Source organism: Hylobates moloch, unplaced genomic scaffold (genome assembly GCF_009828535.3).
Source record: "Hylobates moloch isolate HMO894 unplaced genomic scaffold, HMol_V3 SCAFFOLD_14, whole genome shotgun sequence".
Taxonomy (NCBI): domain Eukaryota; kingdom Metazoa; phylum Chordata; class Mammalia; order Primates; family Hylobatidae; genus Hylobates; species Hylobates moloch.
In genome coordinates this window covers 9,698,637-9,724,728 of record NW_026652289.1, presented here as the reverse complement: position 1 = coordinate 9,724,728, position 26,092 = coordinate 9,698,637, and the positions used below count along the sequence as shown (strand labels likewise).

General features: G+C 45.9%; 1 protein-coding gene across 2 annotated transcripts in view; it reads left to right on the top strand.

Moving 5' to 3' along the window:
* The window catches only part of CHAF1B (chromatin assembly factor 1 subunit B), a 35,412-nt gene extending 9,569 nt beyond the window's left edge, over positions 1-25,843 (top strand). For both annotated transcript variants that reach the window (XM_058427374.1, XM_032174373.2), the window contains 10 exons: positions 1,156-1,259; positions 4,023-4,119; positions 6,103-6,187; positions 9,047-9,140; positions 15,339-15,408; positions 15,954-16,045; positions 18,070-18,211; positions 19,497-19,928; positions 21,895-21,989; positions 22,870-25,843. In XM_058427374.1, the coding sequence (XP_058283357.1) occupies positions 1,156-1,259; positions 4,023-4,119; positions 6,103-6,187; positions 9,047-9,140; positions 15,339-15,408; positions 15,954-16,045; positions 18,070-18,211; positions 19,497-19,928; positions 21,895-21,989; positions 22,870-22,961 (1,303 nt within the window). In that variant the 3' untranslated portion in view covers positions 22,962-25,843. The remainder of the gene's footprint in view (positions 1-1,155; positions 1,260-4,022; positions 4,120-6,102; positions 6,188-9,046; positions 9,141-15,338; positions 15,409-15,953; positions 16,046-18,069; positions 18,212-19,496; positions 19,929-21,894; positions 21,990-22,869) is intronic.
* The last annotated feature ends 249 nt before the right edge of the window (positions 25,844-26,092 follow it).

Here is a 26,092-nt window from a genome sequence, read left to right as displayed (position 1 = left end):
TTAGTTCCTGCTATAAATTTTTCTTAGAAAAAGTATTCAATTTTAAAGATACAACTATCCTTTTTTTTTTTTTGAGATGGAGTTTCGCTCTTGTTGACCAGGCTGGAGTGCAATGGCATGATCTTGGCTCACCGCAACCTCTGCCTCCTGGGTTCAAGCGATTCTCCTACCTCAGCCTCCCGAGTAGCTGGGATTACAGGCATGCACCACTATGCCCAGCTAACTTTTTTGTATTTTTAGTAGAGACGGGGTTTCTCCATGTTGGTCAGGCTGATCTCAAACTCCTGACCTCAGGTGATCCGCCCACCTTGGCCTCCCAAAGTGCTGGGATTACAGGTGTGAGCCACCGTGACCGGTCAGATCTAGCTGTCCTTGAAAGTAGTTTTTTACAGCTATAGCTAATATAGTGCCAGTGGAAATTTTGGAATCTCATTTTAATGCTTAGTTCTGGAGCTTGCCCTTATTTTTGATAACTTGTCCCTTTTTGAGTTAATAATTGCTTTTTGTTTTGTTTTGTTTTGAGATGGAGTCTCACTCTGTTGCACAGGCTGGAGTGCAGTGGCATGGTCTCGGCTCACTGCAATCTCTGCCTCCTGCGTTCAGGGGATTCTCCTGCCTCAGCCCCCAAGTAGCAGGGACTACAGGTGTGCCTGTAGTCCACGCCTGGCTATTTTTTTTTTTTTTTTGGCTAATTTTTTTTTTTTGAGACGGAGTCTCACTCTGTCGCCAGGCTGGAGTGTAGTGGCGCGATCTTGGCTCACTGCAATCTCCGCCTTCCAGGTTCAAGCGACTCCCCTGCCTCAGCCTCTTGAGTAGCTGGGTCTGCAGGTGTGCACCACCACGCCTGGCTAATTTTTTGTATTTTAGTAGAGACGTGGTTTCACCATGTTGGCCAGGATGGTCTCAATCTCCTGACCTTGTGATCTGCCTGCCTCGTAATCCCAAAGTGCTGGGATTACAGGCGTGAGCCACCGCACCTGGCTGATTTTTGTATTTTGAGTAGAAATGGGGTTTTACCGTGTTAGCCAGGCTGGCCTTGAACTCCTGACCACAGGCAGTCTGTCTACCTTGGCCTCCCAAAGTGCTGAGATTACAGTCCTAAGCTGCTATACTTGGGGAGTAATTGCAGTTTTCCTCTTTGTTTTTGGATTCTAGGGGCCACTTAGAAGATGTGTATGATATTTGCTGGGCAACTGATGGGAATTTAATGGCTTCTGCCTCTGTGGATAACACAGCCATCATATGGGATGTCAGTAAAGGTAAATGATATATTTTTGTTACTAGCAGGAAGAAATATTCTAAGCATCTATAAAAGCCTAAAAGTCTAACTTGCTTTAACTTTTTTTTTTTTTTGGAGACAGGATCTTGCTCTGCCGCCCAGGCTGGAGTGCAGTGGTGCGATCTTGGTTCACTGCAACCTCTGCCTCCTAGGTTCAAGCAATCCTCCTGCCTCAGCCTCCCAAGTAGCTGGGACTACAGGCATGCACCCCCACACCCAGTTAATTTTTGTATTTTTAGTAGAGACGGAGTTTCATCATGTTGGCCAGGCTGGTCTCAAACTCCTAACCTCAGGTGATCTGCCCATCTCAGCCTCCCAAAGTGCTGGAATTATAGGCATGAACCACCACCCCTGGCCCTAACTTGCTTTAACTTTATCTTTTATTTTTATTTTTTTGGAGATGAAGTTTTGCTCTTGTCCAGGTTGGAATGCAATGTCACAATTTTGGCTCACTGAAATCTCCACCTCCCGGGTTCAAGCGATTCTCCTGCCTCAGCATCCCGAGTAGCTGGACTACAGGTGTCTGCCACCACACCTGGCTAATTTTTGTATCATTAACAGAGACGGGGTTTCACCGTTGGCCAGTCTGGTCTCAATCTCCCGACCTCAGGTGATCCACCCGCCTCGGCCTCCCAAAGTGCTGGGATTAGAGGCATGAGCCACCACACCCGGCCTACTTGCTTTAACTTTAAAAGCAACACAAAAAATTGTTTTAGTGAACTAAATTAGGTGGTTGGCTCAACAGGATAGGGGTTAGTCCCATATGCCATGGATTGTCAGAGGGCAAGAGGCTTAGCAGTGGTGCTGCAAGTTACTGATGCTGAGGCCAGGCAAATCCCACGTGGTGGGGCCAGCAGATAAGATGACAGGCCCGGGCCCTGCCTTTATGGAGGTTAGGATCTCGGGAAGATTAACAAGTCACTTATAATTTATAGGGCGTTGCATGCTAGTTGATGGGGTAGGTGGGATCAAGTTTCCATTTTAGAAGATCAGGGAAAGCCAGGGACATTCTGTTCTCCAGTTGGGGAGACAGTGGACATGTGAAAAGTTATAGTGGTGTAAAAATAGCTGTGAAATGCCAAAAGCAAGTAGTGGCAACTCCTAATCATTTTTCTCCCCTGCCATCCTTTAGTCAAACTTTGTTTTCTCCCAAATCTCTTCCTGCCAATTCTACAACTCAAGTACCTGGGTAGGGCAGTTGTTGGCTGCCCTCGCAGCACCGTGTCAGCCCAGTTCTCATCCAGTCTATAAAAATTTTTGCTCTTTTTAGTTCCATGCTGTCCAGCCAAGCCATCCTCCATCCTCCATCCTCCATCCTGTCTTGTTTTGTGTGTTTTTTTGTTTTTTTTTTTGTTTTTTTTTTTTTAGATGGAGTCTCCCTCAGTCGCCCAGGCTGGAGGGCAGTGGTGCGATCTCGGCTCACTGCAACCTCTGCCTCCCGGGTTCAACAATTCTCCTGCCTCAGCCCTCAAAGTAGCTGGGATTACAGGTGCCCGCCACCACTCCCAGCTAATTTTTGTATTTTTAGTAGAGACGGGGTTTCCCCATGTTGGCCAGGCTGGTCTCAAACTCCTGACTTGAAGCGATCTGCCTGCGTCAGCCTCCCACAGTGCTGGGATTATAGGCATGAGCCATTGCGCCTGGCAGGGATTTTAGGTTTTATCATAAGTGTGATGGGTTGTTACTGAACCTCACCAAAAACTTCAAAAAAAAAAAAAAAAAAAGAGTGGCTTGTCAGGCACAGTGGCTCACGCCTGTAATCCCAGCACTTTGGGAGGATTGCTCAAGCCTAGGAGTTAAAGACCAGCATGGGCAACATGGCAAAACCCTCTCTCTACCAAAAAAATACAAAAATTAGCTGGGTGTGGTAGTACATGCCTATAGTCCCAGCTACTAAGGCTGCTGAGTCTCTTGAGCCTGGGAAGTTGAGGCTGCAGTGAGCTCTGACGGCGCCACTGCACTCCAGCCTGGGGCAACAGAACCACACCCTGTCTCAAAAAAAAGGAATGGCCAAGGCTTCATAACTCTCTTGTCTTTTTATGCAGGCGATCTCTGTGTGCTAAATATTTTCCCCGAAGTCCCTTTTCCATCCCTGTTCGCATTGTCTTCTCTGGGCCCTCCTCATCTCTCTCCTGGTCTACTTGGTCACCTCCCAACTAGCGACCCTCTTTGTCATCTCCTAAACCTGTTTCACCTTTAAAATGCAGACAACTTCTCAGCTCAAATACTCACAGCCTTTTCCTTACACACAAGGTCTCTGTAATACTTCTCCTTTCCTCCTTATCTTCTGTTCTTGGCCCTCCTCTGTACCCATTAGCAGTTCTCAGCAACCTCTCCCTGCTCCATATTCACTTCGCTAAGCTGTCTTAACCCGGGAATTCCCTGACAATAACTTCTTCCACCCTTCATCTCCTCTTCATCCTGCCTGACCTGGGGAGTTGAACTTAGATCTTCTCAGACCCTCTGCCCTGTGCTGTCAGCTCCTCTCCCCCGGTCCACATGTGTGATGCTTGCCTGTTGATGGGTCTGTCTGATCTGTGAGCTCCTTGAGGGTGGGGACTGCATGAAGTCATCTTTGTGACCCCAGAGCCTGACACAGGGTTTAGTACAGAGACTCTCACTTACTGCCTGCTGAGTGATGCATGGTAAAGGGAATAATATTTAAGTCATAGTTTATACTATTTGGGCTCAAATAGGTTTTGGTAATGCTGTTTTGGTGCGTATGTGTGTGTTTTTTTTGTAGGACAAAAGATATCAATTTTTAATGAACATAAAAGTTATGTCCAAGGAGTAACCTGGGACCCTTTGGGTCAATATGTTGCTACTCTGAGCTGTGACAGGTAAATTCAGCTTTGGCATTTACTTGGAATTTCTTTGTATTTACTTGGAATTTTCTGAAGAGAGGTATTTATCGCAACTTAACCAAGGTTTATCATAGTCTAGCTTTGATTCTTTTGTTCTTGTTTTCATACTCATTCTTACAACATAATCAGAAATTGGAAATTAATTAGGACAAGTGCCTTAAATGAAGTTTGTACTTAGTAAATCTTTTTTTTTTAGACAGAGTCTCACTCTGTCACCCAGGCAGGTGTTGTGGCGCAATCTCACAATCTCAGCTCACTGCAACCTCTGCCTCCTGGTTTCAAGCGATTCTCCTGTCTCAACTGGGATTACAGGCACATGCCACCATGCCCGGTTAATTTTTGTATTTTTAGTAGAGACAGAGTTTCATCATGTTGGTCAGGCTGTTCTCAAACTCCTAACCTCAAATGATCTGCCTGCCTTGGCCAATGTGCTGAGATTACAGGCATGAGCCACCATGCCCGGCCCTGAACTTGGTAAATCTTTATTACTATTTTTTTTTTTTTTTTGAGAGAGGGGCTCACTCTGTCACCCAGGCTGGAGTGCAGTGGTACAGTCACAGCTCACTGTGCAGTCACAGCTTTGACCTCCTGGGCTCAAGCAATCCTCGTGCTTCAGCCCCCCAAGTAACTGGGACTACAGGTGTGCACCACCACAGCCGGCTAATTTTTATATTTTTTTGTAAAGATGGGATTTTGCTGTGTTGCCCAGGCTGGTCGCAATCTGTTGAGCTCAAGCCATCTGTCTGCCTTGGCCACCCAAAGTGCTAAGATTACAGGTGTGCTACAGTGATTTTTATTTTTTTAAATTGTTTTTTGAGACAGAGTCTCACTCTGTCACTCTGGCTGGAATGCAGTGGTGCGATCTCGGCTTACTATAACCTCCACCTCCTGGGTTCAAGCGATTCTCCTGCCTCATCCTCCTGAGTAGCTGGGATTACAAGTGTGTGCCACCATGCCTGGCTAATTTTTGTATTTTTAGTAGAGACAGAGTTTCACCATATTGACGATGCTGGTCTCAAACTCCTGACCTCAGGTGACCTGCCCGCTTCAGCCTCCCAAAGTGCTGGGATTATAGGTGTGAGCCACCTCGCCCAGCCCAGTGATTTTAATGACTCCATTTAAATGGATATAAAAATAAACTATTTTTGTCCTTTCTGAAAAGAAGTCTTGTTGTTGTGTTTACTGGCATAATTGCATTTAATTGTATTGCTGGAACAAAGAGTTAAAAAAATGAGGAGTGCCTCCTATGTTACTGAATAGTCCTTTTGAATATTTATCTAACTACTTTTAATTAAAACAAATTGAATATAAGATGGCCTTGGAATAAAAGTGGTATGGAGGAGTTAGTGTTTATTTTTCATAGAATCTCCTATTGTATTCTAAATGCCATTTATTTTCTGACAAGTGTGTTTTATTCAGACAGTCATCAGTAAAACAATCTGATTAGCTAGTGGGAGTAATGTGACTTATCAAAAAAAATTTTTTTTTTTTGAGACAGAATCTTGCTCTGTTGCCCAGGCTGGAGTGCAGTGGCACTATCTCACCTTACTGCAACCTCTTCCTCCCGGGTTCAAGTGATTGTTCAGCCTCAACCTCCCGAGTAGCAGGGATTACAGGCGCCCATGACCACACCCGGCTAATTTTTTGTATTTTTGGTAGAGACGGGGTTTCACCATGTTGGCCAGGCTGGTCTCGAACTCCTGACCTCAAGTGATTCACCCACCTCCGCTTCCCAAAGTGTAGGGATTACAGGCGTGAGCCACCGCGCCTGGCCTGTAATATCCTTTAGGTTGTTAATACTTGCTTCCTTCTTAATTACCCCGTTGTGAATATCATTGGTAAAAGCTTTTGCAGGCTGAAAATTGTTGAGGTGGTAATAGGCTGTTGGTAATAAGTGGTTTCTGTGTGAAGCATAATTCATTTACTAGAAGTGGTAAATCAGACGTGTTCTTTCTTCAGGGTGCTGCGAGTGTACAGTATACAGAAGAAGCGTGTGGCTTTCAATGTTTCGAAGATGCTGTCTGGAATAGGGGCTGAAGGAGAGGTATAAAATATTTTGCCGTTCTTTTTCAGCAGCGCTTTAACTGAGACTTAGGAAGTCATGAGCTCCTCCCATACCTTTGCAGCCAAATCACTGGCCTCAAGGAGCCAATTCCAGAACTACAATAAGGCTTCCTTTTGGACAGTCAAGTCTCGGTTACTGTGGTGGGCTAGTCTGTATGGAAATGGGGACATCTGGAGACCAGGGTAGAGCCACTGATGGAGGACAGGACAGTGGTTTTCAACCCTGGCTGCACCGTGGAATCACCTGGGAAGAATTACAAATATGGGTGCTGGCTGGGCACGGTGGCTCATGACTGGAATCCCAGCACTTTGGGAGACTGAGGTGGGCGGATCACTTGAGGTCAGGAGTTTGAGACCAGCCTGGCTAACATGGCCAAACCCCATCTCAGTGAATTACAAAAATTAGCCAGGTGTGGTGGTGCATGCCTGTAATCCCAGCTACTCGGGAGGCTGAGGCATGAGAATCACTTGAACCTGAGAGGCGGAGGTCTCAGCCGTGAGCTGAGATCATGCCACTGCACTCTAGCCTGGGCGACAGAGCGAGACTCTATTTCAAAAATAAAATGACGTAAGGCTGGGCACGATGGCTCATGCCTGTAATCCCAGCACTTTGGGAGGCTGAGGCAGGTGGATCACCTGAGGTCAGGAGTTTGGGACCAGCCTGGCCAACATGGTGAAACCCTGTCTCTACAAGAAATATAAAATTAGCCGGGTGCATGCCTGTAATCCCAGCTATTCAGGAGGCTGAGGCAGGAGAATTGCTCGAACCTGGGAGGTGGAGGTTGCAGTGAGCTGAAATTGCACCATTGCACTCCAGCCTGGGTGACAAGAGCGAAACTCAGTCTCAAAATAAATAAATAAAAATAAAAATACGGATGCCTTGGCCCCAGCCTGAGTGGCGTGATTCACTTGGCTGGAGGTAAGCAGGGCCTCCGTGATTCTCAAGTGTAGCAAGGGCTGGTCACTACTGATCTGGGAAGATCCCTACATGAGGCAACAGAAGACAGGCAGGTCGAGCGTTGGATCTGTCTGGCAGCAGGCAGTTTACTATCTTGGCAGGTAGGTAGAGAGTTTTGCTAGCAGACAGCAGAGACCCAGCCAAAACACTGGTATTTAGGAACAGGAAGGATTTTGACTTTCAAAGAATTGGCAAATGAAAATAGGACCCTATTTGTAAAGGAATCAAGGCTACTGAGGCAGGCAGCGAGGTGCAGGAGAGCAAGCTGGTTACTGGCTCCACCCGGGGACGTGGTGCAAATGCATCCAAGGAACCAGGGTAAGGCGGTGTGGGCTGGGCGCTGACAGGCACTGAGAGGTCACACCTGTGAAGTAAGAATAGTAATGCTTGCTGGGCACGGTGGCTCACGCCTGTAATCCCAGCGCTTTGGGAGGCAGAGGTGGGCAGATCACCTGAGGTCAGGAGTTCGAGACTAGCCTGGCTAACACGGTGAAACCCTGTCTCTACTAAAAATACAGAAATTTGCTGGGCATAGTGGTGCACACCTGTAGTCCCAGCTACTCCAGTGGCTGAGGCAGGAGAATCACTGGAACCTGGGAGGTGGAGTTTGCGGTGAGCCGAGATTGCGCCATTTGCACTCCAGCCTGGGCAACAAGAGCGAAACTTTGTCTCAAAAAAAAAGTGTATATATATATATATTTTATATATATTATATATAATATATACTTTTATATGTTATATATTTATATTATATATAATATATATTTTTATATTATTTATTTTACATTTTATATATATAAAAATATATCTATTACATATATATATGAATAGTAATGCCTGCTTCCTTGTGTTCTTAAGAATTAAATGCTTGTTTGTTTGTTGAGACAGTGTCTGGCTCTGTCACCCAGGCTGGAGTGCAGTGGCACGATCTTGGCTCACTACAACCTTTGCTTCCTGGGTTCAAGCGGTTCTCCTGCCTCAGCCTCCTGAGAAGCTGGGATTACAGGAGTGTGCCACCACACTCAGATAATTTTTGTATTTTTTAGTAGAGATGGGGTTTTGCTATGTTGGCCAGGCTGGTCTCGAACTCCTGAACTCAAGTGATCCGCCTGCCTCGGCCTCGCAAAGTGCTGGGACTACAGGTGTGAGCCCCCATGTCTGGCAAATGCTTGATGTTTATAAATAGTAGTAAAAACTGTCCCAGACAGGTGTTAAAGAAATGTTGTTTTAAAAGATTAATGATTACCAGTTTAATAATCCACTATTTTCTTTTTTTAAAGGGTGCATTTATTAATAGCTGGATGTGGTGGCATGTGCCTATAGTCCCAGCTACTCAGGAGGCTGAGACGGGAGGATTACTTTGAGCCCAGAAGTTCTAGGTTGCAGTGACCTATGATTGCGCCACTGCACTCTAGCCTGGGTGACAGAGCGAGACTCTGTCTCTAAAGAGTGCATTCAGTTGGAAATTCTAATGAATCCACATAGATAGAAAGCAGAGGTCTCCTGGTCATCTTCCCACTGTCTGCCAGTCTCAGGCCCCAGATATGCCACTGTTGACCCTGTGGTTTGTGTTCTTAAGAGTTTTTAAAAATAATTTTAGAACCACATAAAACACACATACATACGTATAGCTTTACCTAACAAAAATGTGTGGTCATGAATGTTTACCCTTGCGGTGTTGCACAATTATTTGATTTGTAGTAGGTTTCAGTTTCATTTATGATTATGTCAACAATAAATGACACTACATAAAGAAAACCATAGGCACATACAGCAGTTGGGAAGCCTTTATTGTGAGTGCAAAGATTTGGAAAAATGTTTAAACTTTGTGTGTAGAAAACAAACAAACAAAATAATAAAAATAAATTTTGTGTGCAACAGGCAAGAAGCTACCGGATGTTTCACGACGACAGCATGAAGTCTTTCTTCCGTAGACTGAGTTTCACTCCTGACGGATCTTTGCTCCTCACGCCAGGTGTGTTTCATAGCTTTGGATTTAAGGGAATGATGGCCGAGTGGGGATGTCTGCTCCTGTTTTACGCTGCTGCTTATCAGCTCAGTGAATGCTGATTAGAGTGGGGGACCCCGACTTACCTGCCCATTGGAACCTCCAGGAGAGCTTCAAAAAACACGTTGGCGCCTGTGTCCCACCCCTAGAGATTGTAGTGTAATTGGTCTGGGTGGCCTGGCTTTTGGAATTTTAAAAAGATTTCCCAGTGATTCTAATGTGCAGAAAAGTTTGGGAGTTATGAGATTAAAATGATAGGCATTTTCTCTTAGATAAATTTAACTTTTGGCTGGGCACAGTGGCTCACACGTGTAATCCCAGCAGTTTGGGAGGCCGAGGCAGGCGGATCACTTGAAGTCAAGAGTTCATGACCAGCCTGGCCAACATGGTGAAACCCCGTCTCTACTAAAAATACAAAACTTAACTGGGTGTGGTGGCGCATACCTGTAATCCCAGCTACTTGGGAGACTGAGGCAGGAGAATCGCTTGAACCTGGGAGGGTGCAGTGAGCTGAGATCACACCACTGTACTCCAGCCTGGGCGACAGAGTGATATCTTATCTCAAAAAAAAAAAAAAAGAAACTTTACTATTTAAACCTTTTAATGAATGCTTTTTCATTCATTAGCATGTATATGGAAGTCGTAGTGCTAAAGCCAAAGATAAAGCTCCTTTATTGTTTTTATTCTCCTCAATAAAGAAGCGCATTTGTGAACAGGATTAGACTCATGGACAAACTTGTGGAAGCAGCAGTGGTCAAAATCAAAAGGTCAGCCAAGTAGCAAGGACTAGATAGGTTTATTGTCCCTATGTCCCTAGGAAGGCAAGGGGCTCAGCCCAGCAAGATAAGGCTAGGCAGTATTGTGGCCACAGTGTTCTCAGAGGAGAATGTCTGCTCATTGCCATGGCTCCAGGACCATCCTGTGCATAAAGATGACAACATAGCCCAGGGTTGGTCCAAACGGGAGGGCACTGGCCAGGTTTGCCACTGAGTCCCATCCCAGCTGAGCCAGGGAGGGCCTGAGAAGGGCGTGAATCACACATGCAGCTGTGTGGGTGGGGCTTTAAAGAACACTGTGGAACATGTGCAAATGACACTTTGGCTCAAGAAGTCTCAGGCCCAAGAATAAGTAGTTGTTTAGGTCATATTTACTAAAGTTAGTTACTAAACATTTATTAAAAGTTATTCACTAAACCCAGTAATAAATCCTTTTTTTTGTTTGTTTGTTTGTTTTGAGACGGAGTTTCACTCTGTTGCCCAGCTGGAGTGCAGTGCTGTGATCTCAGCTCACCACTGCAGCCTCCGCCTCCCAGGTTCAAGCGATTCTCCTGCCTCAGCCTCCTGAGTAGCTGGGATTACAGGTGTGTGCCACCACTCCCGGCTAATTTTTGTATTTTTAGTAGAGATGGGGTTTCACCATGTTGGTCAGGCTGGTCTCGAACTCCTGACCTTGTGATCCTCCTGCGTCAGCCTCCCAAAGTGCTGGGATTACAGGCGTGAGCCACCATGCCCAGCCTTTTTTTTAAAAAAATTTTTATTTATTTATTTATTTATTTATTTATTTATTTATTTATTTTGAGATAGAGTTTCACTCTTGTTGCCCAGGCTGGAGTGCAATGGCACGATCTCAGCTCACAGCAACCTCCACCTCCCGGGTTCAAGCCATTCTCCTGCCTCAGCCTCCGGAGTAGCTGGGATTACAGGCATGCGCCACCACGCCAAGCTAATTTTGTGTTTTTAGTAGAGATGGGGTTTCTCCATGTTGGTCAGTCTGGTCTCGAACTCCGGACCTCAGGTGATCCGCCTGCCTTGGCCTCCCAAATTGCTGGGATTACAGGTGTGAGACATCGCGCTGGCCTTTTTTTTTTTTTTTAAACAGTCTCACTGTCACCCAGTCTGGAGTGCAGTGGCACCATCTTGGCTCACTGTAGCCTCCACCTCCTGGATTCAAGCAATTCTCCTGCCTCAGCCTCCTGAATAGCTGAGATTACAGGCGCCTGCCACCACGACCAGGTAATTTTTGTATTTTTAGTAGAGACGGGGTTTCGCCATGTTGGCCAGGCTGGTCCCAAACTCCTGACCTCAGGTGATCTGCCTACCTTGGCCTACCAAAGTGATGGTCTTACAGGTTACAGGTGTGAGCCACTGCGCCCAGCCCCAGTAGCAAATCCTTTACTAAGTGGCCACTCTATAAATATTTTCAATTAAAATCAAGTAGCAAACGGATGTCTGTTATCAACGTTATTGTTCTTTGTGGTGTTAGTAAGTGTGGGAAAAACAGGAAAATGAAATTACAAAGATTGGAAAAGAACAGATAAAAAACTGCAATAGGATTGTATTTCTAGAAAATCCAAGAGATTTTAAAAATAGTATTAGAATTTTAAAAAGAATTTGATAAGATGGCTGGATATTGTAAAGTATATAAAAATTCGTATCTTTTGTCTATATTGGCAGTGAGTACTTAGAAATGGAAGGAAGAGAAATATTTCATTCATAGTAGTGCAAAGCCTGCCAGATACATAGAGTAAATTTATTTATCTATTTATTTTTTGAGACAGGGTCTCACTCCATCACCCAGGCTGGAGTACAGTGGTGTGATCATGGCCCACTGCATCAGCCTTGATCTCCTGAGTTCAGGGAATCCTCCCATCTCAGCCTCCCTAGTAGCTGGGACCACAGGCGTGTAGCACCATGCCTAGCTAATTTTCTTATTTTTTTGTAGAGACACAGTCTTGCTATGTTGCCCAGGCTGGTCTTAAACTCCTGGGCTCAAGCACCCCTTCTGTCTTGGCCTCCCAAAGAGCTGGGATTACAGGTGTGAGCCACCACACCCAGGCAGAAGTAAATTTAATAAGAAAGGGACTGCACCTTTATGGAGAAGTCTAGAAGGTCTTATTGAAGGTTATAAAGCAAGTTCTGAACAAATGGAAAGATATATTATGTTCTAACAATTAACATACTAATTTCATTTCCAGTTAGAATTGCATTAAAGTTTTTTTTTTTAATTGGATGAAATCTCAGCTTTGTTTAGTAGAATAAATGCTGAAGAATAGCCCAGGAAGTATGAAAAAAAACCAGTGATACTTGGGAGGGCATTTGCCTCAACACATGTCAGAAGATCCTATAACACTACTTTTATCCAATCAATATGGTGTTGCTATAGGACCAAACAAATAGATTAGTGGACCAGAACACGGAATCCAGAAAAAGATCTCAGGATATAAGGCGATTTAGTATATGACCTCAGGTGCTATTACAGTGGAAAAAAATCTATTATTTATTTGTAATTAATTGTATGTTACTTAAATAATTCTCAAGAGAATTAGACACTGAAGGCAGATAGGACAAGAATATGTCATTAAGAAGGTTGGGAAGTGTTGAGGTTGGACAAAGACCTATTCCTCTTTTTTTTGAGAGAGTTTCACCCTTGTCGCCCAGGCTTGAGAGCGTTGGTGTGATCTTGGCTTACTGCAACCTCCATCTCCTGAGTTCAAGTGATTCTTCTGCCTCAGCCTCCCAAGTAGCTGGGATTACAGGCGCCCGCCACCATGCCCAGCTAATTTTTGTATTTTTAGTACAGATGAGGTTTTACCATGTTGGCCAGGGTGGTCTCAAACTTCTGACCTCAGGTGATCCACCTGCCTCAGCCTCCCAATGTGCTGGGATTACAGGCATGAGCCACTGCACCTGGCCGCATCCTTTTTTTTTTTTTTTTTTTTTGGGACAGAGTCTCGCTGTCGCCGAGGCTAGAGTGCAGTGGCGTGATCTCGGCTCAGTGCAGGCTCCGCCCCCCGGGGGTTCATGCCATTCTCCTGCCTCAGCCTCCTGCGTAGCTGGGACTACAGGCGCCCGCCACCTTGCCCGGCTAATTTTTTGTATTTTTAGTAGAGACGGGGTTTCACCATGTTAGCCAGGATGGTCTCGATCTCCTGACCTCATGATCTGCCCTCCTCGGCCTCCCAAAGTGCTGGGATTACAGGCATGAGCCACCACGCCTGGCCCATCTTTTTTTTTTTTTTTTTTTAATTGACAGATGAGATTGTATGTAGTTGTGTACGACATGATGTTTTGAAGTATATGTATATTGTGGAATGACTAAATCTAGCTAATTAGCATAGCATGGTCTCACATAATTAGGATTTCTGTGGTTTGAACACTTTATATCTACTCTCTTAGCATTTTTCAGGAATACAATACATTGTTATGAACCGTAACCACCGTGTTGTACAAGAGGTGGATCTTGCAAAGGGAGGACTCTATTATTGAGTGAGCAGTGCTGGGGTAGCCAGCTATGTGGAAGAAGGTAAAACTGGACCCCTTGCCTAGATGTAAAAAATAAATTCCAGGTGAATTCAGTACTTAAGCACAAAAGGTAAAAATAGAAAACTCTTGTAAGGAAATATAGGAGGACATTCTAGAAATGGAGAAGACCCAATTAAGACTAGAAACCGGCTGGGTGTGGTGGCCAAGGTGGGTGGATCACCTGAGGTCTGGAGTTCAAGACCAGTCTGGCCAACATGGCAAAACCCTGTCTCTACCAAAAATACAAAAATTAGCCAGACGTGGTGATGTGCTCCTGTAATCCCAGCTACTCGGGAGGCTGAGGCAGGAGAATCGCTCCAACCCAGGAAGCAGAGGTTGCAGTGAGCCAAGATCAAGCCACTGCACTCCAGCCTGGGCAACAGAGTGAGACTCTGTCTCAAAAAAAAAAAAAGTATATGTTCAAGGATGCTTATCGCAAGCATTGTTTATAGTGGTAAAAAACCAAAAGCAAAAAAAAAAAAAATACTCATTAACAGAGGTTGGGTGAATGAACCTTGCAGTAAATATTATGCAGCTACAAAAAAATAATGCATCAGTGCTATGCAAGTTAACTTTCATGAGTAGTTGATTGAAACAAGCAAAATAAGGAGAAGTGTCAATAATACCCTGTTTTGTAAAACAAATGGACTCAATAAAAAACATCATAGAGGTATACATGTGATTGAGTTATAACTGATTATAATGATTATGTGAGCATGGAGGAAATATACAGATGACATAATGGTTTGTTGAATGTTAAAATGGATTTCTTGGGGATGGAAGAATGGAGTGGCATGAAAAGAGGGGCCTGTGACTCATGCCTGTAATCCCAGCACTTTGGGAGGCGGAGGAGGGCAGATCACTTGAGGTCAGGAGTTCGAGACCACCCTGGCCAACATGGTGAAACCCCATCTCTACTAAAAATACAAAAATTAGCCGGGCATTGTGGCAGGCACCTGTAATCCCAGCTACTCAGGAGGCTGAGGCAGGAGAATTGTTTGAACCTGGGAGGTGGAGGTTGCAGTGAGCCAAGATCATGCCACTGCACTCCAGCCTGGGTGACAGAGCAAGACTCCGTCTCAAAAGAAAAAAAAAAGAGGGCAGCTATGTAGAATGTATTAACAATAATAAAAAAAAAGACTATTGATACTGTCTACTGCCCTCCCTGGTGGATATGAAACAGTCATATGTAAAGTTATGTGTGTGTATATGTATCAGAAATAGCATAAAATAGGGAGATGTTTCCAAGAGCAGCAGTGTATGATGGTCACTCTGACAGGGCTGAACTGTTTTGAGTACAGCAGGGGGTGAGTGGAGAAGAGCTCTCAGATGGGGACTGTTCCCCGGAGCGAAGTCAGGTTCTGAAGGAGGCTGGAGGTTTCAGCAGAGGGCAAGGTCTCCTGGCAGCCTCATGGCTGGATAGGGAAGTTGAGGAAAGGCGAGTCTCAGCCTGTGGATGGCATCCAAGGCTGGAATCCAGGAAATAGAGATGAGGGTCCTAGGGAGAAAGGAGCCTGGGCAGCTGAATCTAGTCATGGTGCTTCAATCAAGGAATTGCCTGGAGGCTCAAAGGTGCCCTATGGCAAAGGCTCGCTATGTTCTCCCGGCCCAAGATCAGAACCAGATCCCTGGGGATTGCCCACAGGTAGGTGGAGATGACAGGTAGGTAGAACTGGAGTAAGGGCTGAGAACAGACAGTGCCAGAATATTTGTTTTTGTGCTCAGTCACAACATTGTCCAGAGACTATAGCTTCAGGGGGAACTATTTTGAAAACCGGAACTGAAGGCTCTTGTGTTTCTGTTGGTGAACAGTTTGCTGAAACAGTGACTTTTCTTTCCTCTCCCTCCCTTCCCTGTTCCCCAGCTGGATGTGTGGAATCTGGTGAAAATGTAATGAATACCACTTATGTTTTCTCCAGGAAGAATCTTAGAAGGTATGCAGTCAAGGAAATGTTTGAAATGTTTATGTTTTTTTTAGACGGAGTTTCACTCTTGTCGCCCAGGCTGGAGTGCAATGGTGCGATCTCTGCTCACTGCAACCTCTGCCTCCCGGGTTCAAGTGATTCTCCTGCCTCAGCCTCTCGAGTAGCTGGGATTACAGGTGCCCGCCACCACCCCCAGTTAATTTTTGTATTTTTAGTAGAGATGGGGTTGCACCATGTTGGCCAGGTTGGTTTCAAACTGCTGACCTCAAGTGGTCTGCTTGCCTCGGCCTCCCAAAGTACTGGGAATACAGGCATGAGTCACTGCACCCAGCTTGTATTTTTTTTTTTTTTTTTTTTTTTTTTGGTGGCGGGCACCTGTAATCCCAGCTCAGGCTGGTCTTGAACTCCTGACCTCAGGTGATCCGCCTGCCTCCTCCTCCCAAAGTGCTGGGATTATAGGCATGAGCCACCGCACCCTGCCAAAATGTTTACCTTTTATTTTTGCTTTTGCTGAGTCACAGTGCCTTTTCCTAACACTGCGATTAATCCATTAGGCCCATCGCTCATCTTCCGTGTCCTGGAAAAGCCACTCTTGCTGTTCGCTGCTGTCCGGTCTACTTTGAACTGAGGCCAGTGGTGGAAACAGGTATCCTCAGAGCCTCAGGGGTGTATTATGTTTTCTCTCCGAAACAGGTCACCAGAGTGGGGTGGAGATTCGGATTCTGTCTTTTGGGGAAAGGTGGGTATCTGGGTTTGGTTCAGTTCAGTATTTTTAAAATATTTTATTTTTACATTTAAATCTATTTATTTATTTATTTTGAGACCAGGTTATGAGACTGGTTAATTTTTGTATTTTTGGTAGCGACAGCGTTTCACCATGTTGCCAAGGCTGGTCTTGAACTCCTGGACTCAAGTGATCCACCTGCCTCGGCCTCCCAAAGTGCTGGGATTACAAGTGTGAGCCCCTGTGCCTGGCCCGGTTTAGTTATTTTTAAAAGCTGGAGCAAAGACTGGGGTTATCAAAATACATGTCAGTTTTTTTTTTTCTTTCTTCAGGATATATTTTCTTGCCTAAGGCACTTTAAAAGGAATAGACGTACTCCTTTTGTTTGTCTATGTCTCTCACTATCAATTTTCTTTTTTTCTTTTCTTTTTTTTTTTTTTGAGATGGGGTCTTGCTCTGTCGCCCAGGCTGGAGTGCAGTGGTGCAATCTTGGCTCACTGCAACCTCTGCCTCCCAGGTTCAAGGGATTCTCCCTCCTATCCTCCAGAGTAGCTGGGATTACAGGCACATGCCACCACACCCAGCTAATTTTTGTATTTTTAGTAGAGACGGGATTTTGCCATGTTGGCCAGGCTGGTCTCGAACTACTGACCTCAAGTGATCCACCCACCTTGGCCTCCCAAAGTACTGGGATTATAGGCGTGAGCCCCCACGCCCAGCCATTTTCTTTGTTTTCTTGTGCTTGGGGTTCATTCAACTTCGTAGATCTATCAGTTTATAGTTTTTATTACATTTATTACATTTGGGAAGTTTCAGCCGTTTTTCCTTCAAATATTATTTCTGTTATTCCCTTCTCTTATTCAAATACTCCCATTACACATGTATCGTATTAGGTCCTTTGAAATTAGTTCCTGGCCTTTGATACTGCTTCCTTTTTTTGTTTTTTTCTTCTTCCAGTGTTTGATTTTGGAAGTCTCGATAGCTGTGTTTTGAGTTTGCTAACCCTGTCTCCTGCATGCTCTGCCCTTGGTCCCGTCCAGTGTGTTTTTCGTCATTGTGGTTCTCATCTCTAGAGGTTCACTTTGGGTTTTCCTTATATATTCTGTGCCTCTCCATGCTCCATTTTTCCTCTTGCTGCTTGCTTGCTTTTTTTTTTTTTTTTTTGAGAAGGAGTCTTGCTCTGTTGCCCAGGCTGGAATGCAGTGGTATAATCTCAGCTCGCTGCAACCTTCGCCTCCCAGGTTCAAGTGAATCTCCCACCTCAGCCTCCCAAGTAGCCGGGATTACAGGCGTGCGCCACCACACCCAGCTACTTTTTTTATTTTTAGTAGAGGTAGGGTTTTGCCATGTTGACCAGGCTGGTTTCGAACTCCTGACCCCAGGTGATCCACCCGCCTCAGTTTCCTCTTGCTTCTTAAGCATATAGAATGCAGTTATAATAGCTCTTTTAATGTCCTTGTATACAGATTGGTTTTGATTTTTTTTCTCCTCATTGTGGGTCATATCTTCCTGTTTTTGTTTGCCTGGTACTTTTTGATTAGATACCAGACACTGAATTTTACCTTAGTGGATGCTGGATATATTTTTATTCTTATAAATTTCTTTTTTTTTTTTTGAGACAGAGTCTTCCTCTGCTGCCCAGGCTGGAGTATGGTGGTGCAATCTCAGCTCACTGCAACCTCCGCCTCCTGGGTTCAAGCAATTCTCCCGTCTCAGCCTCCTGAGTAGTTGGTACTACGGGCACACACCCCCACGCCCGGCTAATTTTTGTATTTTTAATAGAGACGGGGTTTTGCCATGTTGCTTAGGCAGGTCTCAAACTCCTGAGCTCAAGTGATCCACCCGGCTCGGCCTCCCAAAGTGCTGGGATTCTAGGTGTGAGCCATTGCACCCGGTCAGAAGCCTTGTTTCTGCGGTTTTACTTTATCTCTGTCCCCGACCCCCAGGTGTGGAGCTGATGAGCCTGCCCTACCGCCTGGTGTTTGCTGTGGCCTCGGAGGACTCCGTGCTTCTGTATGACACCCAACAGTCCTTCCCTTTCGGTTACGTGTCTAATATACATTACCACACCCTCAGTGACATTTCATGGTGAGTGGCTGCTAATGAAGGAGAGTGAGTGAAGGAGACCGTGGCCGTATCCTGGAAGACACCCCGGGATTAGGGAGCATTTCATTACTAAAGATGGCTTTGGGGGACATATTCACCAAGTTTGTTTCTTATTTATTTTTTTGAGACCGAGTATCACTCTGTCACCCAGGCTGGAGTGCAGTGGTGTGATCTCGTTTCACTGCAACCTCCACCTTCCAGGTTCAAGTGATTTTCATGCCTCAGCTTCCCAAGTAGCTGGGATTATAGGTGTGCACCACTGCACCTGGCTAATTCTTGTGGTTTTAGTAGAGATGGGGTTTCGCCCTGTTGGCCAGGCTGGTCTCAAACTCCTGGGCTCAAGCGATCCTCCTGCCTCAGCCTCCCAAAGTGCTGGGATTACAGGCGTGAGCCACCACGCCCGGCCCCAATTTTGTTTTTTAAAGGAATCAACATTAAAAGGAAAGCCATTTCTAGTTTGCCACAATACTTGCTTCTTATTTTCACAGTGGTGGGTTTTGATGGCATTGAGATTGCCTTGTGGGGTTAACTGGACTCTAATAAACTGAGGGGAGGCCTTGTAGACTCCTTAGCCATTTGGGGACTCCTGAGGCCCTCTGGGAGGAAGCCCTTCCCTGCATGCCCCTGCTGCCCAGGACAGGGAAGTGCCCCAAGCTGGGCCTGTGTAGAAGATGTCACTCAGCAATGCCCTTCTGCCACCTTTCAGTCCCCAGTTCAGCCCCCGTGGCCTGCTTGGCCCAGTGTGAGGTTATTTTTTTTGAAACGGAGTCTCATTCTGTCACCCAGGCTGGAGTGCAGTGGAACGATCTTGGCTCACTACAACCTCTGCCTCCTGGGTTCAAGCAATTCTCCTGCCTCAGCCTCCCGAATAGCTGGGATTTACAGGCACCCACCACCATGCCTGGCTAATTTTTTTTGTATTTGTAGTAGAGACAGGGTTTCACCATGTTGGCCAGGCTGGTCTCGAACTCCTGACCTCAAATGATCCACCTGCCTTGGCCTCCCAAAGTGCTGGGATTACAGGCGTGAGCCACCGCACCCAGCCTATTCAAGTGAAAGTTGCTAGTAGCACAGATAGGTTGCAGCGACTCAGCAAATCGCGATGAAACTGCACGAGTGAGTCGCTATCACACGCTCTTTTCCAGTCGTATCTTTTCCCTGGTTTTTGCCTTCAAACAAGCTTGTGATTTTGCTCGAACTTCCCTCTTCTAACTAGATGTGAGAGTGTTGGTAAGGTCTGTAACTTTTCCCTGTTTTGGGGACGAAGGTCCAGCGATGGCGCCTTCCTGGCCATTTCTTCCACGGACGGTTACTGCTCATTTGTGACATTTGAGAAAGATGAACTTGGAATTCCTTTGAAAGAGAAGCCAGTTTTGAGCATGAGAACTCCTGATACAGCAAAGAAAACCAAGAGTCAGACACATCGAGGGTCTTCGCCAGGACCCAGACCGGTAGAGGGAACCCCAGCCAGCAGAAACCAAGACCCCAGCAGCCCTGGCACGACCCCGCCTCAGGCCAGACAGGCCCCAGCCCCAGCAGCCATCAGGGACCCTCCCTCCATCAGTCCTGCTGTCAAAAGCCCCTTGCTGGGGCCTTCGGAGGAGAAGACCCTGCAGTCCAGTAGTCAAAACACAAAAGCCCACCCATCCCGGAGGGTCACTCTGAACACACTGCAAGCCTGGAGCAAGACAACACCCCGGTAAGAACTTGTTAGAACAAGATGTCACTGCAAAATGAAACACAAAAGGCAAACAGAATGCTCCCACTCTGCTGCAGGTGAAATTTCAGGTGGCGAATGCTTCATGCCAGTAGGTTGCCACAGAGATTCTTAACTTCAAATCCGAGAGTGTCATTTCTTACATAGAGGCCTCTGTTTGTTCCTCCAGTTCCTGCCTGTCAGATAAAGCCCAGGCTCCTATGCACACACACAGACTGTGATTTGGCTGCAGCCTGTCATCCAGGACTATGGCCACTCTCTCTCCTGCGTCTGTGGCCTTCATCTCTAGCCTAGTCCTGAATGTCATCTTCCCAGAGCACACTCTGCCCTTTGAGGCCTCTGTCCTTCCCTTCTCTGGGGAAGCCCGGGACATCTCTTCCTCTTGGTGATGCCAGGAGTCTCCTGAAAGACCCATTTGAATGTACCCTCTCTGTTTGCAGTCTTTGTGGCCCTTCAGCCTTTCCCTTGTCACCACACATCAGATTCCATAGCAGGTGCTTTGATGCTTCAGTTTCCCCTGCTGGTTGTGAGCCCCCACGGACAGGAAGCAGGTCCCATTTTTTATTTATGCTGTTCTGCCCAGGATGTAGGCAATTCCAGGAGTGTCTTCCTGAGACCACGTTTGATGTCTCCAGCAGCCTGGTCGGTGAGAAACGGGGGTCCTGATCTGATAACAAATAATCCCCAGGAGGTGCAGAGTCATTTCTTCCCTGCTTACGTCAGTGTGGCTGGCACGCACGCCTGTGTCTGCCACTCCTACTGGATACAGAGCCACTTAGCACATCCTTCTGCCGTCAGGCAGCACAGCCTCCCGTTTTCATCCTTCCCCTGCAGCTGATGTCCAGTTACCCCTCTGATCCTGTATAGTTCCTTCTCTACCAAGCCCTCTGCCCCCAACCTTCCCATAAACTGAGTCAGGAGGAGGGCTGGGAAGGGGGATGCAGAGGGGAGTGCTGGGGATGGCCAGCTGGACAGAAGCGCCCTGTGCCTCTCAGCCTCTCCTGCGCCAACAGGTCTTTGGCAAGTTCATAATATGTGTATGGGTTGCTGGCTTTAACGCCCTCTTAAAATCTTTCATTTCTTTCTGCAGATTAGCAATGTATTTTACAATTTTTCTATTTGTTTTTATGTGACGGAAGGTATTCCTTGAACTATTTTTGGTATTAAATTATTTTCCCCCCTTGATTTCTTCTGAATTATTTACCAAGCTTCTTGAAGGTGTAATCTTTTGCAAACAAGAATAGTTGTTGAAAATTAAGACTCTGGGTTTTTATTTATTTGTTTATTCATTTGAGACAGGGTCTTGCTCTGTTGCCCAGGCTGGAGTGTGATGGCATGCTCTCTGCTCACTGCAACCTCCGCCTTCTGGGTTCAAGTGATTCTCCTACCTCAGCCTCTCAGGTAGCTGGGATTACAGGCATGCGCCACCATGCCTGGCTGACTTTTTGCGTTTTTAGTAGAGATGGGGTTTCGCCACGTTGGTCAAGCTGGTCGAAAACTCCTGACCTCAAGTGATCTGCCCGCCTCAGCCCCCCAAAGTGCTGGGACTACAGGCGTTGCCCGGCCCAACACTCTGGTTTTTAGAAAAGTATTACCTGTGTTTTGGCGCTTTCCATATATAGAAACCATATCTGACTGCCTTTTACAGCAGCCAGCAGAGTGTTCACAAGAACATGGGTAATGAACAGAACACAGGTTTTGAAACTTTTCGATGACTGGTTATGGTTTAAGTTGACGATTATAAATGTGATGGTTTAACTTAATGCATGAATGTAATCCTCAGTTATTAAACAAGTGGGCACATCTTACTATTTAATGCCTTGAACCGTATGTTCAGCTGAAAATTGAAGTATTTCCTTTGGTAGCTGTGAAGGTTGGTATCATACATAAACAATTCCCGTGACACTAATGAGCCATCACCCCTCTACTTTTTTTTTTTTTAATCAAGGAGAATAAACTTAACACCCTTAAAGACAGACACCCCACCAAGTTCTGTACCAACCAGTGTGATTTCCACGCCTTCTACAGAAGAAATTCAGTCAGGTAAGTAATACTGTTACTGGTTTAATATAATTAAAGGTAGAGTATCTTTTCTTCTGTTCTTTTGGAAATTAATGCCATCTAATTTTAAGTCAGTTCTGAGACAGCAAGGATGCATCTGATTGGAACCATTGTTTAAACCCACTGGCTGCCTGTTTATGCCTCAACAGGGAGGGACCTGACCAGTGAGAGCATCCTGGTGAGCCAGGGAGTGGGTTCAGTAGGAGATTGTCTAGATCAAGTTTCTCCACCTGATGACTATTGACCTTTTGGGCCAGGTAATTCTTTGTTGTGGAGGACTGTCGTGTGTATTATAGGATGTTTAGCAGCATCCTTGGGTGCCACTTCTTGCCCATGACATTTTTTTTTTCTTTTTTTTGAGATGCAGTCTTGCTCTGTCGCCCAGGCTGGAATGCAGTGGCACAATTTCGATTCACTGCAACCTCCACCTCCCATGTTCAAGCAATTCTCCTGCCTCGGCCTCCCGAGTAGCTGGGACTATAGGCATGCGCCATCACACCCGGGTAATTTTTTGTATTTTTAGTAGAGTCGGGGTTTCACCATGTTGGCCAGGCTGGTCTTGAACTCCTGGTCTCAAATGATCCACCCGCCTCAGCATCCCAAAGTGCTGCGATTACAGGCGTGAGCTACCGTGCCCAGCTTGCCCATGACATTCTAAAATGCCACTAGACATTGCCCACTGTCCCTTGAGAGGCAAAATCGCCCCTGGTTGAGAACCACTCTGTAGAACTTCCATTATATCAGTATAGGATCTCGTCAGGCAGCTCAGTTCCGTGTCTTAGCTCTGTATTCTGTAAATGTCAACCCTTGACTTCCAGAATTCTTCATTTACTTGCCAACCTTATGTTTGTTAATGTTGCAGAGATGCCTGGAGACGCTCAGGGCAGTCCACCAGAGCTAAAGCGGCCCAGACTCGATGAAAACAAAGGAGGCACGGAAAGTCTGGACCCTTGATGGGACTTCGGCTTCTGCTCGAAGCCAACCAGGCCCCCGGTGTGTGCAGGGAGACGGTAAAGCTGGAGGTGCCTGAGACCAGGGCTTCCATGGAGTGGGACACACTGTAAATGGATTTCTATAACAGAAGTGACATGTGTACTGATTTTTTTCCAGAAATATGGATGCCGTTGTATTCAGTATCCATTTTTAACTTGGGGACATGAATGTTTTAACATAGTAAATCCTGTTTTTGATGAGTTTCTGAAACTGGCACAGTTCAACGTTATCCGGTGTGAAAGTCAGTGAGTCCTCCCTGGCACCCTCGTGAAAGTTCACACACTTCATGGAGGGACTCCTTTTAAATAAGAATTAGGAAGATGAGAAAGTAATTTGAGATTTTACTCTGTTGAATTTTAGAGTATTTGAAGTGATTGTTAGATTTCACTTCTAAGGAGTTGATTGATTAAACTTTGGAAGGTAGTTGTGTTTGTTTTCTGATTTTAAAGGTAACGATGCTTATTCTGTTAGTAACAGTGAAAAAGGTGGGAATCACCCATCATCTTCCCACCAGAAGTAACCCTCGTTAATGTTGTAGTTTATTTCCTTAGCATTTTTGTGGATCTATTTATTCTAAAAAGAGAGTTGAGATTTTATTTCATATACAATTTGATATCTAAATAGGTTAGTTTTTTAGATTGGTTTTTCAAAGCAAAAAAAATATCTTTTTTGTTTTTTGAGACAGGGTCTTGCTCTGTTGCCCAGGCTGGAGTGCAGTGGTGCTATCTCAGCTCACTGCAGCCTTGACCTCCTGGGCTCAAGTGATCCTTCCACCTCAGCTTCCCGAGTAGCTGGGACTACAGGCATGTGCCACCATGCCATGCTAATTTCACACACACAGGCACACACACATATATATGATACATATATATATACACACACACGTATATGTTATATATATATATATATATTTTTTTTTCTTTTTTTTTTGAGATGGAGTCTCACTCTGTTGCCCAGGCTGGAGTGCAGTGGCACGATCTCGGCTCACTATAACCTCTGCCTCCTGGGTTCAACCGATTCTCCTGCCTTTGCCTCTCGAGTAGCTAGGATTACAGGCGTGTGCCACCACATCTGGCTAATTTTTGTATTTTTAGTAGAGATGGGGTTTTGCCATGTTGGCCAGGCTGGTCTGTAACTCCTGACCTCAGGTGATCTGCCTGCCTCGGCCTCCCAAAGTGCTGGGATTACAGGTGTGAGCTACTGCACCTGGCCTAATTATTATATTTTTAGGGGAGACGGGGTTTTGCCATGTTGCCCAGACTGGTCTCGAACTCCTGGGCTCAAGCGATGCTCTCACCTTAGCCTCACAAAGTACTGGGATTACAGGTATGAGCCACTGCACCTGGACCAAACAAAGTATCTTTACTTAGCAACTTATGTCTGCCTCTGCTTTCTCTAGGCCGAGATGATCATGTGTTCCCTTTATTAGAAGTAAGCATGAGAGTTGTGGGCTCTTGAAGTGATGCTGTCACCGAAGGTGGCAGTCACAGACATTGGAGGCTTGTCTTAGCTCAGGAGATCTCTGGCTGCGTGGATGAGAGGGTTGAGGCCTCGTTTAGAAGCTAGTGTTGCTGCCTCCCCTTGAGAGGCATTGTCACAGTTGAATTTCCTAATGTGCAATACTGTCGCTGTGACATAGGAAGGCACTAACCCCAGTGCCGTCTTCACAGTCAAGCTGGCCAGACAGTTCAGGACCTGCAGTTCAGTCTGATGGAAATTGTGCTGAGGACTTGAAGAGGCACCTTTTTTTTTTTTTTTTGAGACAGAGTTTTGCTCTTGTTGCCCAGGCTGGAGTGCAGTGGTGTGATCTCAGCTCACTGCAACCTCCGCCTCCCGGGTTGAAGCAATTCTTTTGTCTCAGCCTCCCAAGTAGCTGAGACTACAAGCGCATGCCACCATGCCTGGCTAACTTTTGTATTTTTAGTAGAGACGGGGTTTCATCATATTGGTCAGGCTGGTCTCGAACTCCTTACCTCAGGTGATCCGCCCGCCTTGGCCTCCCAAAGTGCTGAGATTACAGGCATGAGCCACCGCGCCTGACAAGGAGGCACCTTTTTAACTCAGGTCACCAGCAACAAAGAAAATAATTGGAAAGAAGCATCACTTTATTGCTTAATCCACAACCTAGTAAGCCAGAGAGTCTGCCTCCATTTTAGATGGAAGATGGTAACCTAGAGATAATTTACACTGTAGAGAATGGAAAGGTGAACACATGTATACTTATAATGCAGGTGTGGCTCACATTCAATATGAAAAGGTATTAAAATGCCAAATGATACCTGTTTGTTTGTTTCTGGAGATGCCATCTTGCTCTGTCGCCCAGGCTGGCATGCAGTGGCCTGAACATGGCTCACTGCAGCCTTGACCTCCCAGGCTTAAGAGATTCTCCTGCCTCAGCCTCCTGAGACCACAGGTGCACACAACTGCACATGGCTAATTTTTCAAACCTTTTTTCTAGGGATGGGGCTCTTGCCATGTTGCCCAGGCTGGTCTCAAACTCCTGGGGCCCAAGTAATCCTCCCTCCCCAGCCTCCCAAAGTGTTGGGATTACAGGCGTGAGACACCATGCCTGGTCAAATGGTATGTGTTTTGACGGGTGGTTCTCAACTGTAGCTGCATGTTGAAATCACCTAAGAGCTGACATACCAGTGCCTGGGTTCCCACTTCGGAGGATTTGGCCTAATCGGTCTGGGGTATGGTCTGAATATTAGGATTTCTTAAAGCTCCTGGAGTAATTCTGATGCGCAGCCAAGACTGAGAAATCTAAGGGAAAAAACTTTCCCTGGATACGGTCTGTTCTGGTTAAATGCATTTCCACTGAAAGCATTTTTTTTTTTTTTTTTTTTGAGACAGAGTCTCGCTCTGTCACCCAGGCTGCAGTGCAGTGGCGCAATCTCTACTCACTGCATCCTCACCTCCTGGGTTCAAGGGATTCTCCTCCCTCAGCCTCTCGAGTAGCTGGGATTACAGGCACCCGCCACCACACCCGGCTAATTTTTGTATTTTTAGTAGAGATGATGTTTCACCACGTTGGTCAGGCTGGTCTCCAACGCCTGACCTCATGATCTGCCCACCTCAGCCTCCCAAAGTGC